The 15,559-nt window shown below is 48.3% G+C and overlaps 1 protein-coding gene across 1 annotated transcript in view; it reads right to left on the bottom strand.

The window, feature by feature from the left end:
- LARGE1 (LARGE xylosyl- and glucuronyltransferase 1) overlaps positions 1 to 15,559 on the bottom strand; it is a 488,867-nt gene that overhangs the window by 195,382 nt on the left and 277,926 nt on the right. Inside the window, exon 6 of the mRNA XM_072973425.1 lies at positions 13,860 to 14,031. Within this exon, the coding sequence (XP_072829526.1) occupies positions 13,860 to 14,031 (172 nt within the window). The remainder of the gene's footprint in view (positions 1 to 13,859; positions 14,032 to 15,559) is intronic.

Genomic DNA, 15,559 nt, shown 5'->3' on the forward strand with positions numbered 1-15,559 from the left:
CTGACTGGTCTGGTTAGAATCACTCTGCTCCTTAGAGACGTCAGTGGATCCTCACTGTCTTCTGGAAAAGCCCAAACTCCTTGGTGTGGCATGCCACACCACACCCTCCATGGTCTAGCTCTGCCTACTTTTTAATCTTCCATCACACTCCCCATCCATCCTCCCATATTTGATTCTTTGTATAAAATATACCTGCCTTAGGGAACCCCCTGAAGTTCAGGCAGCATGCCATGCTGTTTCATGGCTTCATGAGTTTGGTCCATTTTGTTCTCCCTGGTCCTGGTTTTCAACATGGACATCTCCAGCCAATCCACAAGACCAATGCATCTCATGTTGCGGGTGACATCTTTCCCAGTCCCCAAAGTTAATTCTCCCCTCTAGGACAGCATCACTGTGCTTGGTACATGCCCCCCCATGTCTCACCACAGTCCTTTCTCAGAATTGTCTGCCCTTCTGAACTCTCAACTAGAGCATCATCTCCATGAAGGCAGGTGTGTCCTCTTATCCATTCTTACAGCTCAGTACTGACTTTGAGACCGACAAGGAGCAGGGCTTAAAAACCTGTGGGATGAACTGACAAATGAAAGCGACAGGCTGAGTGAGATCCTGGCTCTTGCCGTTATCACTCAGATGATTTGGGTATGTTGTTTAACCTTTTAAAGCACCGATTCGCCTTGTAAAATGGGGAATGAACATGTCAGGATTGTCGTAAGGATGAAAGGAGCTAATGTATGTGGAACATCTTAGCCTTCCCTGCACAGTCTGGATTGTACCAGGCATCTTCTCAAAGCCAGTCCCCACCTCCCCCCAAGGTGTCCCATATTAATGTGAGATATGAATCGTAAGGGAAACTGGGTGCAAGGTACGTGGAAACTCTGCACTATCTTCAACATTTTTCTGTAAAATCAAAACCTGTCCCCAAATTTTAAAAGTCCACTTAAGAAAAAGTAAGTTTCATCACTGCCAGCCAAACCCCTCCTTCCTTCCTTCTCAATCCTCACCCCACAAAGCCCTTCAAGGGGTGCCTTTTTTTTTAAAAATATCCTAGTATCACATTATTAAAAAAAAGATTATTGGCCTGATTTGGGAAATCCTCTTTTTTATCTTATAAGAAGTTTTGCTATCATGGGATATGATCTTTTGACATCTAAGCAGTAAAGATGTCCCAAACTGTCATACCTTCTTCGTCCCTGAGACCTATCAAAAAGCCAACGAGGAAACAGGAACCCAAGCCTCCTTGTCTAATGGCGAAGGTTACGTGTGAAAAAAATATCCTTCTGCTTCTAGGGAAGCTGGTGATTTGACGTGGTCCTTTGCTGGCTGACAGTGTTCCCTTAAACGGTCCCTCCATCCATCACAATAAGGGATCGGCACACACAAGTCTGCCCACTGCACTCTTCCAGATGGGCAAGCCCAGCGCAACACATGGAGGAGAACAGCTATTTGTCTTCCCTGACAGGCCACGTCCGTCCTTGTCATAGACTATGTGCTGCTAATAATCTATGTATATGCATTTGGGAGGAAAAAAAATTGTGTCCTTGTGACGGTCACAGGATAACACGCGCCGACGCCCTCTCTTCACGAGTATGTAGATGAGCAGCACGTTGGTTTCCTCTTGTAATTTTGAGGGAATATCATAAATTCCAGTGGGTCCGACCCAAATCTACGGCATCAGTGCATTTGAGACTGATCAATTCAATCATATTTCCCCTTGGTATCACATTTCCTCCCAGGTACAAGGGAACGAATGCATTTATTTATCTTCTGAAAGAGGAAATTCACTACTGACTTATTCAACTATCTGTAGGCGTGAAGAGGAGAAAAGTCACAGTTCGAGCAGTTTGGCGGCCAGGGCTGAGTATAAAACAGAAGGGGAAGAAGTCTGAAGCACACATAGTAGGCGCCTGAGCACAGGGCTGATTCAGAACGTCATTCAAAGGGCACATGGTTAGGGGGCCTTCAAGATTTGAACCAATAAACAAGTGGTAGGAAGTTCAGATTTCATTTTTTTCTTTGGGGCTAGCCATTATCAAATGGCTAAAACCACCAACACCATCATCACCTGACTGTTCCTACACCTTTTTATCGGTGATGGTGGGTCACTAAGGAAGTGGTTCTCAGTAGAGAAAGATTTTGCATCTCAGGGGACATTTAATGATCCCGGGGATACTTTTGGTTGTCACAACTGGCATGTAGTGAGTAGAGGCTAGGGATGGGCAGGGCAGCCCCCTACAACAATGAATTATCCAGCCCCGAATGCCAATAGTGCTGAGGTAAAGAAACTCTGCAATAAAGTCATGATTCTCAGAGCATCGGTGCTGTCCAGGTGTTGCTAGGGGATGGGAGTGGGCCTTGGACCTGCACAATTTGGAAAGACACTACAGGTAATCCTTATTAGCCACCCTCCACCTGGCAATCAGAATTACTGCTCAGAGAGCACAGCTGTAAATGACCATCAGGTTACTACTTGGCTGTCACAAAATACAATCTGTATTTTACTATATAGACTAGGAGCAGAGCTAACCTTCCTAGAAGACCCCTTTGGCCCAGATACTGGTAGAATAAACAAGAAAAAGAAAAAAAACAGTTTCCTTTCTGAGCACATGATTCTAAAGATGGGCTTCGTCCTTCTCCACAAACTTACTCTAACAAGTATTTGCTTCTTGCCTCTTCCCACTACCTGATCTGCACCTGTCTCTCACTGTCACTCCCACTAAGTCTCTTGTGCCTTAATTTGGTCCCAATCTGCTCCCTTACCCTCCCTTCCCCCGAAGTGACCTAGGAAAGTGCTACCCCTCCCATGTATCCATGAATAGTAACATTCACGATCAAAATCTCCTTGACTCAAGGCAGCTCACGTCAGCTAAATGTCAGAGAAGCGATCTAGCTAAACAGTTCACATTAATAGCAGGAAACCCTAAAATGGGCCCAGAAGTATCTGATTTTTTCCAATAAGGATGAGTTAGTCACATGAATTTCTAATGGACCGGGCATTAGAGAACATAAACTTGTGCTATGTAGGTGCTCAGTAAATATTTATTGAGTATCTGAATGAGTGAGAAATGGGCAGAGTCACTTCCTGGAGTTTTAGGTTTAATCCTTAAACTTTTCAGTAGCTTTTCCTGAAATTTTTAAAAAATCCAAACTGTTTCCATTCCATGACCTGACGGCCCCTGTCCTCCACTCTCTCCATGCCCAAGACATAGATAAAGATCCACTTCCAAGAAACAAGTGGTCAGTCTCACAAGGGGAGGGCCAGGCCCATCCGGAGGTGGTAACCATTCCAATATGTGAGACACAAGCAAGGTATTTACCCAAAATACCAAGAGCACAATGTCCCAGGACCTTGTGGTCACACAATAAAAGACCCTAAGACACTAAGACCCTAAGATCCTTCTCTTTCACTGATTTGAATCAGCCTCCCAATTCAGCTCTTCATTCTCCAGTCCAGAGCCACACTCACCGTCCAACTCTCTTCTCCACCACTCTAGGATAAATGGAAAAGCTAGAGAAACAATAAAAACAGTAACGCCGTATTCTCTGGATTCTTAGAGGCCACTGAATGTAGGATATAGCAAAATGTTTTCCACAAGAAAAAATGTTCATCAGTCAAGTTGACTTGGTAAGTTACATGTTAATTTCAGAAATGGTAAAATGTAGGGGAAAAAGAACCAAAAACCTTGCATCAAAGAACTGAGGTTATATAACAAACACCTGCCAAGGACCAGGTGAATTACATATGTTGCTTCCAAAACATTGTTCCCATTAAGCCTGAGAAACCAAGGAGTAGATTGCACGGGAGAGCCAGGCCTCTACCCAGGTCCCTGGGGGACTGTCACCCACCCCAGCCTCTGCTCTCCCCACTGAGACACGCAGCCAGCTCTTTCCAATCAGGACAGAATCCTGACTCTCATTCGCTTGTAACCCTCCATCTAGGCCTGTCTTCATCGTGACTGAGGATATCTGGGGGGCTCTCCTTACTCATGCGGACTGTTATCATCTCCTTTAAGCTCAAAGACCCTCCCCACCCAAATCTTTCAGGTGTGATGACAGCTGCCTTACTGTGATGACGGCGAAATGGCTCTAATGACAGTAAGAGCAGCAGCGAGACATTGTTAGTGCTCACGCGGTGTCAGGTGTTGCGCCGAGACATTCTATGTATCATCACACATCACCCTCACCACGTTACCATCCCCACTTTGCTGGCAGGAATCAGCGGTTCAGAGATTTGAGAAGTGTCAAGGTTATAAAGACGGTGAGAGGCTGGATGGGGAGCAACCCTAAGGAAAGACTCGGATGTCTCTGTCCTGTCACCCTGGGAATGGACACTTGAGTTGGGTAAGGAAGAGGGGAAAGAAATACAACACAGCTACTTCTAGAAATCTGTCTTTCCTCCTCTTCCCCATGAGCCTCAGTGTCCTCCAGCTCGCTTCACAGAGGACCTGGTCCCTGTGCATGAAGGCACATCACACAATGCACGGAAGCCCCGCCTCCCCTGTTGGGGGAACAGTGTGGCTGTCTGGCCCCATCCCAGGAGGAGCACAGACCTGACACTCAGGATGTGGCTGGCTTGATGATAAAGTGGCAGTTTGGGGCAGGAGGTGACATCACTCACTGGGGATGGGCTGCAGGCTCAGGGGCTCCAAACACATCCAAGGTGAGCTCAGGGATCTTCCTCTGATGGGTTCTGCTCCCCCTCCTTGCTGCTCACAGCTTGCCTGTCACACCTTGCCCCGCCTTTGGACTTGCTGATCCCCACCTGCCACCACCCAACTGGCCTCCTAACAGATGCGGCAAATCCAGCCAGGGAGGCACAGGGCTGGCATCCCCAGGTTCTACACCCGAAGTCCAGCAAAGGAAAACTGTCATAACCTGGTGGGACCATCTTAATAAAACAGCTCTATTTTCATCCCTAAAAGGAAACACCTCAAGACAGCTTCAGCCCGGACTTCTCTGTAAGGCCCAGACCCGTCACTTTATCTCCATACATTCAACACTGAACTTGTCATCAGGGTCCACTCAGCCTCCCTGTCCATCTCTAACCCAGGTCCTCCTCTTGCCCCCAAGGACAACATCCTGCCTCAGGCCACTATCCTATTTTGCTTGGACCACCGCAGTAGCCAGCCTCCCACCTACTATCTGAACTGTCTTCCAAGGCCCTGGTTTCCTGCTTCAGATTTCAGATCATCCCGCACTCCAGCCAAAGCAACCTTTCAAATCTGAAAATCTAGTATCCTTTTCTGTCCCTGAAACTCTGAACAGTCTTTCAGTTACCTTTGGGTGAAACCCAAAGCTGTAACTTATAAAACCTTTCGTAGTTCTCTGGCCTTATTTTTAGAATCACATGCCTTATTCATTTAGTCCAGAAACCATGTACTGAGCGCCCTTCCTCTACCAGGCATTGTCTCAGGTGCCGGGAAGGCGTCGGGAGCAAGGCAGACAGAACAAGGCCTCTCCCCGTGTGGTGCTTCTGTCTCAGCAGGAAAGACACAGGAGCCCGGTGAAGCCAGCCGTGTCCCTGGGACCTGGGTCCGTGCTGCTCGCTGCGGGGAGCAGAACGGCCATCTCAGTAAGTAACTATTAACTGGATGAGAAGGTGAGGGGTGCCGTCACAAAGGTGAAGCGAGCGGGGTGAGAAGGACGGGACGCAGGGGATCTCAGGACGCAGGATTAAAGGGGACAGTCGGGGGGAATCTGGCTGAGAAGCTGAGATTTGAGCAAAGACTTAAAGGGACTTATGGCAGCAAGACAGGGAGAGGTCTGGGGTCCAAGCGGCCCCCGCAGGCGGACATCAGAGCAAAGGACCAAAGGCAGAGGCCGCCTGGCCTGTTTGAGGAGCAGAGTTAATGTTTCTTTCAGGGTCTGCACCACCCTCTCTGGGCCTCAGGTCTTTGGATACGACACCCCCCCACCTAAGTGGGGCCATGGAGGCTGAGGTCCCCATGCCTCTTCCCTGCGGAAGCCTCCCTGACCTCCCAGCCCACCTGGCCAGGATTGCGTTCCCCAAAATGTGATTCCACTTCACGCTGGATTCTGCCTTTCAAGGTACTTTCCGCATAACGTGACTGTGTGTTAAGCTGGATTTAGAATCCAGTGGCTAAAAGTGAGGGCTCTGAGGTCAGCCTGGGGTCAGCCTGGCTTCTATCCAGGCTCTGCCACTGCCTCATTGCCTGGTCTTGGGCAAGGAACTTAAAGACCTCTGAGGGCCGAGGAGCCGGACCAGCGCCTGACACAGAAAAAGCATCTAATGGAAATTAGCAACATGAGGGCAGGTCTGGGTCTGCCTGACTTACTGTTTTATCCCCAGGACCTAGGACAGGTCCAAGGGCTCAAAAGATAACAAACTGATGAAAGAACGGGTGATTGAAAGAATGTGGAAGGCAGGGGGCAGGGGGCAGGGGGCAGGTGGCAGGGGGCAGGGGGCAGGTTGCAGGGGGCAGGGGGCAGGGGGCAGGGCAGGCAGACTTCCGTTCCCCCAACTCTCAGGAGTTTCAGGTTGAAAAAACAAGATGAAAATGACGAATGCAGAAGGAAAGGAAGGGAGTTACTTGTTAAGTACTGTGCAAGGCAGAGCCATTTGCCGACTTAACCACCAAATGTAGCCTGTGGGGCAGTGATTACTGTACTGTACCCGCTCCCCCACGTTCACAGAACAGCAACACAAGAGGCTCAGGCAAGGCAAAAGAGTTTTTCTCAAACAGCGAGAGAAGGCAGATCCATGTCAAAGTTTATCTGAAAAATAATTAAAACCGCTTCCCCAAATTTGCCAGGACTGAAAGTCCCGAGAGCCCCCCACAGCGAGCATCTCCGCTTGTCGATGGAAGAACCATGACGCATCTCCGGAGAGGATCAGCGCGTAGCTCCTGGATTCTCGGTGGAAGGCAGGGCGGACAACAGGTGTGCAGCAGGTGGAGGGAGGGAGGATAAGGGGCCACAGGAAGCTTCCCAGGAATTAGAAGGTGAAAAAGAGAACTGGGCAATGAAACTGGGTGCTGAGGAAGGAAGCCCGCAGTACCAGGAGTGCAGGGCAACACTGACACCACAGCCCAGATGAAAAAGAAGTGCCCCAGCCTTTTAGCGGAATCTTACGACGGACAACGAAGACCACAGACAGCTCGGCTCTGTCCCGGCAGAGTTCCAGCACCTCCGCACCGACACTGCGTCCCTCACGCGCACAGCGCAGCTGGAGTCATTTTACAGCACTTTATGGCAGACTTTATAGCTTTTAAAATTTCTGTTTTTCTTCCCCGTGGCAAAACAGTCTCTCAAGTTTAGGAATTGTCGGGAGCAGATGTGCGGTGACCGGGGCCCTGTCTGCCACTAGCACCCGCAGGAGAGGACCACACCAGGCCGGGCCGAAGGGGGCGGCTTTCGGCTGGTTATATGGTCATCCTGAAAGGCCTTCTTTGATTCCTTTTATACCAGCTGAAGGGAGGGAAGCATGAAGCTTCATTTGGAAGTTGGAGAAAGGGCAGGGGTGGGTAAGAACAAACTCACACAGGAGAGAGGAGGAAGGAAGGGTGAAAGGAAATCCTGCGGCCTGAGCATCCACTGGGAACCAGTGGACCACTGCCTGGACCTCACATCACTAAGAGAAGACACCAGGATTTTCCTTGTACAGGTGCAGGAGTGAGGCTGACAGATGCTAAAACAACACCCCAAGCCATCCTCTGATGAGGAGACCAGCAGGGATTTAAAACTTGGTACCTTCCTCTGCAAAGCTTTCCCTACTCCACCAGTTCCACTGAGAAAGGGAGAGAAGTTGGGGAGAGAGGAGGGAGGGAAGGAGGGAGGGAGGGGCAGGCCACGGCCAGGTAAGAAGGAGAGAGGAGACCTGAAGACAGGTCCAAGAGGACCTACACTAGCTACTGTGTATAAAACATAGACAGACGACAAGGTCCTACTGGACAGCCCCGGGAGCTGTATTCAGTATCGTGTCGTCACCTATAATGAAAAAGAATATGAAAACGAATATATGTATGTATATGTATGATGGAAACGTTACGCTGTGCACCAGAAACTGACACAACACTGCAAACTGACTACACTTCAATTAAAAAAAGAACGGGGAAGAAAAAGAAAAAGAAAAAAGAAAGGAAGAATATCTAAAACCCCCTTCAAGGCAAGTGATCATAATCACAAAAGCTCTACGAATGTCTTTTCAAAAATGATACTTCGGTGTTCTTCGTACTGAGCATTTTTACATTACTTTACACTTGGAGCCACCCCAGCCCCGACGGCTGTGGGGACAAAGCTGCCAGGCAATGAGCAGACATGCATTTCCATCTCCGCCCTCATCCCACGCCCGCTGGCAGGAGTCCTGAGAAAACGGAACGCGAAAGACCGTGCCTGTGATCTGGTGTGTTTCCCGCAAGGACCCTGCTGGTATTGTTCCTTGTTCACTGAGGCCCAGAGAAGTCAAGTAACCTGCCCGGGGTCACAGAATCCCTGCGGGAAGCCCCGATTCTGGCGTATTCTACTGGACCGCGTTGAGGACATGGTGGGGGGGGGGCTTTGACGGATCACAGCGACTTTAAAGAGGATGTTTTGGGAAGTCACAGCTGGGCCAGGATTCTGGAGACTGAGGTTTTATTTTCTCAAATTCAGAGAAAACCACACTTCCTCATGCCTCTGATTCTGCCCCCATGCCTGCTCTCTAAAAGCCTGCATCATCTTGGGCCCACCTCTGCAAACTTTCTACGGTCACTGAGGGTTCTTTCATCCACCTGACTTTGGTTTCTCCAAAGAGACACTAAGCTCCACCCTCCCCTCTTCCGGGCAGAGCGGGGGCAGGGTGCACAGTGCTGGATTTAGAGCTGGACCATCTGAGTTCAAATCCCAGTTCCACTACTTAAGAGCTGAGACGCTGGGTAAGCTGCTTTGCCTCCCTAACCATCGGTTCCCAAATCTTGAAAATAGGAACATCAACAGTAATTACTTCAAGGGAGTGCCGTGAGGATTAAATGAGTTTACCCAGAGAGTGTTTAACAGAGTGGTTGGCACAGGATCAGTGCTTACAAATGTGAACTGGAATTAGTCTATTGGAGCCTTAAAAAACACCCACTGCTGTGACATATTTGTCCACACCGTGGAGATGTGAGGGTAAGCAGGGTAACACCCACCTGGCCTCGAGACCCTGCCAACACCTGCTTCCAGGCCAGAACTCAGCACCATGGCAACAAGACCTTCTTAAAGGAAAGGCATTTGTCCTTATGAGGAGAAAGACTGTCCTGAACATTCAGCACGGCTTTCCTCCAAAAGCTTCACATTACGGGTGTGCGCCCATCACTTACGCCTTTACAGCATCTTCTCCAAACTGCTAAGATCAGATAGTATTTCCAAATTTTCATGCAGTCAAACTGTGGCACTCAGGGGTCCAGCTGACTCACGATGGGCGGCCACACCCACACTGAGATGCAGACCCTGCCTCCCAGGTGCCCTCCCCCGGGGCCGGGGGGAAGCCTGGAGGGGGCGCCGCAGGCAGCAGGGAGAGCACGGACCCCCAGCCCGGCAGTCTGGGGCAACAGCCCTTGGACCATGAAAAGTTATTTAACCTCTTGGGCCCCGTTTATTTTCATTTTCAAATGTGCAATGCGTCTAGCTCAGTGCCTGGAACAGAAGAAGTATTTAAGAAGCAGTGCTTTTATCCCCTTTTGCTTGGCAAGTACTCATTTTATCCGCCAGCCTCCTCCCCAGCTCCACGTGGACGTCCAATTAGGTATTTGGAATTTAAAATGCCTCAAACCAAATTCCTGACCGTCCCCCAGGACCCGTTTGTCTTGCTATCTTCTTCATCGCACAAATGTCACCTCACCCTTCCAGCTACCTTGGGGGCATCCTCGACTCCGATCTCTCTACTCCTCACATCCAATCAACAGAACATCCCGGTGATCCGGCCTTTAGAAGGTGCCCCAATACAATGACGTCTTTCCCTGCTTCTGCCCCTTTCAAGTCTGGAGCCGACGGCACGTCTCACCTGGGTGACTGCTACCATCTCCTACAGGGTTTCTGTGCTTCCTTTTAATCTCAAAAGGGTGCCCAGGGTGATCCATTAAAAACATAAATCAGGTCACACCACTCCTCTGCTCAAAGCTGGACGCTGGCTTCCCACAGCTCTGCGATCTGCGATCTGCCCTCACTAGCCCCCGCCCTCTCCCGGGCTCACTCTGCTTTGCTCTGCATGCTGTCCTGGCCCCCAAAAAAGCCAGGCCATGTGGCTCCTGAAACTTCACACTTGCTGTTCCTTCTCCCCGATGGACACGATTCCTCTTCTCCTAGAGAGCCGGCCTGCTCGGCCTCTAAACTGCTTCAGATTTTTGCTTAAATGTCACTTTTCATGTAAGACCTTCCATTATGACCCTATTTGACTATGAAAACACACACACATACACAGATTCCTTGGCTCCTTTCTCTCATTTCCCCCTGAGCACTAATCACCGCCTAATACACATTTTATTTGTTGTTGCTGTTGATTGTCTCTCTCCCCCGACTCAAATACATGCTCACAGGGATAAGGATTGAACTTGCTCTATTCTTGCAATATTCCCCATAGTTGGCAAACTCTCTGGCAGCTAGTAGGGGTCCAGGAAACAAGACTGAATGGGTGACTCCGAATTCTACCATCAATGGCACGTCTGATTCTTTCTGTTAAGAACCAGCGGCTCTGAGAACTTTCCAGCTGTTGGAGCAGGCTTGATAAGGATGCAGATGAGGTGGGGTTGGGGGCAGTGGGGAGAGGCATCCGCCACGCAGGTTAAGTCAGGGCTCAGGGAGCACGCGGACAGCCCCGAGAGACACACGAAGGTGCCGGTGCCCGAGGCTGGGGATGGTCCGAGCCCCTGCCCAAAAGCTTCTTACTCACTCCTCCACGTAACGAGTTTAGGTGAGGGGGATTTCACAGCATCCTGGAGGAGTCAAGCCGCTATGGGACTGGACACTGGAGACACTGCAGCCCCAGGTAACTAGCTGTCCCCAACCAGAGGAAAATCAACGAGGCCAAACTGCATCAGCGTCACTCAAAATGTTCACAGTGAAAGGTGTCAACTGTGATCGCCACTCTGAGAGGGGAACGCTCCCTCTTGAATCAGAGCGTCTTACGTTTACGGGTCTGTCCTGAGGGACTTTCTTCCTGTTTCATGACATGGCTTCTAATCTTTCCAGTTTAGGGAAAAATGACCACACACACATACATACACCCGAAACCCTGTACAAAAGTGTGCATATGGAAAAGAGAAGAGAGAACTTATTTTCTTCTCACTTCCATATTTTCCCAGAAAAGTTAGGGTGGGCGTGGGGAAACCTCGGAGGCTTCTGCACTCCGCTGTGGGTGACAGATGAAAGCGGAACACAGCAGGCTTTGCTTGCGAGCCCCTTGAAGGCAGCTGCCCCTGTTCTAACAGCGGCATCTAATGTATTCCTCTGCACAGCGGGAGCCTGACTGATGCTAGAAATAAACCAACGAAAGGAGGAACAAATAAAACGCAGCCCATTAACTCGACTCCTTATATTCAAATTTCCCCTGCCCTGACCTTGGCCCGTATTCCTGCTCTGCCCCCAGGAACTGCCCTGAGTCTCAGATCCCTCCAAATCCAAATCTAAATCCAAATCCCAATCCCGGGGCCAGCTCTGGGAGCAGAGAGAGTCCTGGGAGCGTTCCCATACATGGCTGATGGAGGGGGCTGGCATTTAAGACCAGGACTGTGACTGCTGTTGTGGTTGGCGACAGAGCCCCACCAGCCCTGGGGCGGGTCCTAGCCAGGACAGGAGAAATGTGATGCCTGGCTGTGAGGTGGCAATTAGTGACCACCTGTTCCGGTGACTTTGTGGAGTCCCGCTTGTCCAGGGGAGCCCTGCAGCTGTCAATGCACACTGCCGGCTGGGTTTCTCCGGAAGCGGACCCCGCCATGGACGTAAGCACACGGGAAGTTAATTTAGGGAGAGCTCTTGGGACAGCACCTGTGAAGCGGGAGGACGAGCAGGATGGGGCAGAGGGAGAAAGGGAGCTGCCAGGCAGACTCCAAGGAACGCTACAGTGGATTCTGCAAGGTTCCCCAAGCATCAGTCACTCCACGCTGTGGGCGCCTCAGGAGGGGGCGTGGCCACAGGCAAGGTGACTCTTCACCTGAGACCTTTCCGAAGGGGACCAAGGGCTGAGGGCCGCCCGCAGGCAGTGCTCCCGGCAGCTGCAGGAAGGAGCCCTTTACTCCAGAGGGGAATGTGGTCGTCCACTGCGCACAACCACTGCTCTCATCCGGTGAGCCGGAACACGGTGGTCACCTCCTCTGTGACACTGTCCCAGCTGGGTTCTCTGCCCTCTTCAGGAGAGGCAGCAACTCTCATGCTCCTTCACGGCTCAGTCCTTCAGAGCCAGCACCCAGTGGATATCTCCTTACAGCCAGGGACTCCCAGCCAACTCCCAATGAGTGCCTGTTGACTAAATACATCACTGAGTACTGAACACCAGCAGGAAAATAGGGATGTGATGCCACAACGTTGTAGAAAAACTGTCCCCAATGAGTTTAATGTAATCAGAAAAAACAAGTAGACATAGGGGGGCTTCAAAAGAGATGCACCTGATGCCAGTACACACATGCATTCTGGTCCAGCTCCGGGTGGAACCCTCACTCCACCAAGCTTCCATTTCTTTATTTGTATAAATAAAATAAAAGGACAGATCCAAGCATTCTACAAAGAGATTGGAAAGCTGAGACACTCGGTTTCAACAGTTTTGCTAAATGATATCTTTATTAGTGTCATTATTGACACGGGTAAGGAAAATTTTGATCCTGACAAGGAAGAGTCTGAGGGTCAGAGTGTCTCCCCCCATGGTGTGCTGAGGCCTTTATTTTGTTTTCTATTACCCCATTGCAAGGAGGCCCCTAGAAGGAAGCAGGCAGCGACTGGAGTGGGTGAGGAATTTACTCCTCTGTCCATGAATGGAAACTGAACCCAACTGGAATATCCTGTGGTTTATGAAAACGCTGCAATTTAACATCACTAAGTGGTGTTTCATCTTCACAGGATAAGGAGCTACCCAGAGGAGGCAGGAGGGATTTTAAACACAGAATCTAGAGGGTGAAAAAAAAAATCTCACTGCCAAATGCATCTGTCATTGTATTTGTCTAATATCGAGAAGAATTTTTAAAATAATGCAGTTTTAAGGAAGACAGCTGGAAGAGGGGTATTAAAATGACAGTCCAAGGCTGGTGCTAGCCTGCCACTTCCCTCCTGCATCCACGCCAGTTATGTACACCCATCGGGCTCACAACTCCCCACCTCACACTCACACACACCTTGGGGTAGTGGCAAGAACTACAGTAACGGCTAAGAAGGAACCAGAAGGGACGTCTTATCAAGCCAAACTTTTATCCTTCCTTAAAATGACAAACCACACCGTTAATGAAACCAAAGCCATAAGAACACTTTCAAACACTCTGTAATCAATACCCATCTCCACCACCTCACAGGGTTTCTTGGCAATCAAAGTGCCATTTGATAAAAAGACAAAACCGATAAACGCACGACTCCACGCAGGGAAGTCAGCACTTAATCATCTGCATACGAAATACACACATTTGATACCATCTCCTACAAATCCATTCAGCAATCCTCAACTGGGCTCCCCCTCTGAACATCGACCTCCCCTCTTCAAGTGTTAAAGAAAGGCAAACACATCCCAGTTTCCCTCTAACACGTTTCAAACGGCAGTAGAGCCGAGGCGCAGCTATAGTCGTAATTCCTTATTCATTTCATTAGCATGACCTCATTAAGGGCTGACCTCACATTATAAAAAACGACAATTACTGTTCTCGGCACGCCAACATCTTCAAAGACACCAGGAAAAAATGAGCTGCAATTACCTTTGAACTTGTGGAACACAGCCCACAGCTCTGCGATGTCGGTCGCAAAGGTGATGTCTGTGTCAAGGACAATGACCCTCTCCAGGTTGGCAGGAAGCGTCTTGGTGAGGACAAGCTTCATTAGACCATAAATCCCAGAGTAATGTTTGTTGGGGATCCAGGAAACTTCCGACTAGACAGGGTAGTGAAGAGAGGGAGTTGGAGAAAAGGAAGAAAAAATCTCTATATTAATTTTTTGCATCACCATTATAAACAGTGCTTGGTACATAAAAAATACCCAATAAAAACCTGTTGAGCACATAAATGAATATTTTCTTAAAAGATTGGTTCTCATTATTTACAGTTTGGCATGTTAAGTTTTTTTTGGAAGAAAACCTGTCCGAATCAAGGGAGAGGGAAAGTAGTATTTATAAAATAATTATCACCTGCAAACACTAAGCTCAGATTTTTTTAAAGTAAGATTTTTTTGTTAGCATAGAAATTATACAGGCTCATTGGAGAAAATCAGCATATGCACAAAAGGAGAAATAAAAGTTCAAGAACTGAGTCAGACTGTATATATAAATCGGTACCTAACTGTTTCTAGGTAGATACATTTCTTCAAGTCATATTCCATTTTTCCGTCATTAAAAACTACTACTTAATGGTGTTGTTAAAGCTCGTGCATATCTGTTTTATTTTTACAACTGTGATTGAGCAGTTTGGTGCTGCACAACTCTTTTGGAACTCAGAGAAACACCCAAGAAGGACCTGGTCATAATCTATGCAGCCCTCTTCACTGGGTAGCAAGACGGGGTATACACACACAGAAGGATGACCACGGAGAGCTAGCACTGAAATCCTGACGATATAGATGGGGAACAAATGTCCCACAGGTGACCAGAATCATCAGCAAGTCACACACCTTGGTACCACGTGGTAACAATAATAATAATAATAATTAATAATAATAACCAAGGCTCATAATAATACCTAATAGTGGAGTGATGAAGGCTCCCAGAAGTACAGGTCACTAATGAAGACCACTATGGGCAGGGAATCTCCTTGGAAGCCAAAGCACTCTTAGTTTCAAGAAGTTAACAGTTGTAATGGAACCTTTAATGGAAAAGGTGGTCACTTAATCAAGATTCCAAAAACTATCCCCCTCTTTTATCTTTATAATTCCACTTTGGGACACTGTCCTTAAAAAAAATAGTCAAACTTAAAAACAAAGAGACCACAGTTTTATTCCCAGAAGTGTTCACCGCGACGCTGTAAAAGTGAAGAAACAGCAACAATCCAAGGGCTGAGAAATTGAACCGTTAATTAAAACATGCTAGTTAAAAAATCTGATAGCATACGCTGGAAGGCTAAAAACAATGGAGATGAAATATGCTTCTCTTATCTCTTCTTAATGTTAAAAGAAAAAAAAAAGAAGTTTCAAAATTGCTTTTGCTTAATAACCACAATGTATAATCAAACGTGAAAACACACCCACCCAACTTCATGCAGAAGGAAAAAAGAAATGGAAGCAGGCATCAAATGACTAACAGCAATCATTCGGGGATGATGGGAGAATCAGTGTCTCTCTCTATATATGTATGTATATATTACACACACACATTTAATCTGTACTTTTCAACTTTTGAAAATGAGCAACTATAACTGTTGTAAAGAGAAACTAAGCACTGCATTATTTTTAAACATATCAAGATCTGGTG

This window comes from Vicugna pacos, chromosome 12, assembly GCF_048564905.1.
Source record: "Vicugna pacos chromosome 12, VicPac4, whole genome shotgun sequence".
Taxonomy (NCBI): domain Eukaryota; kingdom Metazoa; phylum Chordata; class Mammalia; order Artiodactyla; family Camelidae; genus Vicugna; species Vicugna pacos.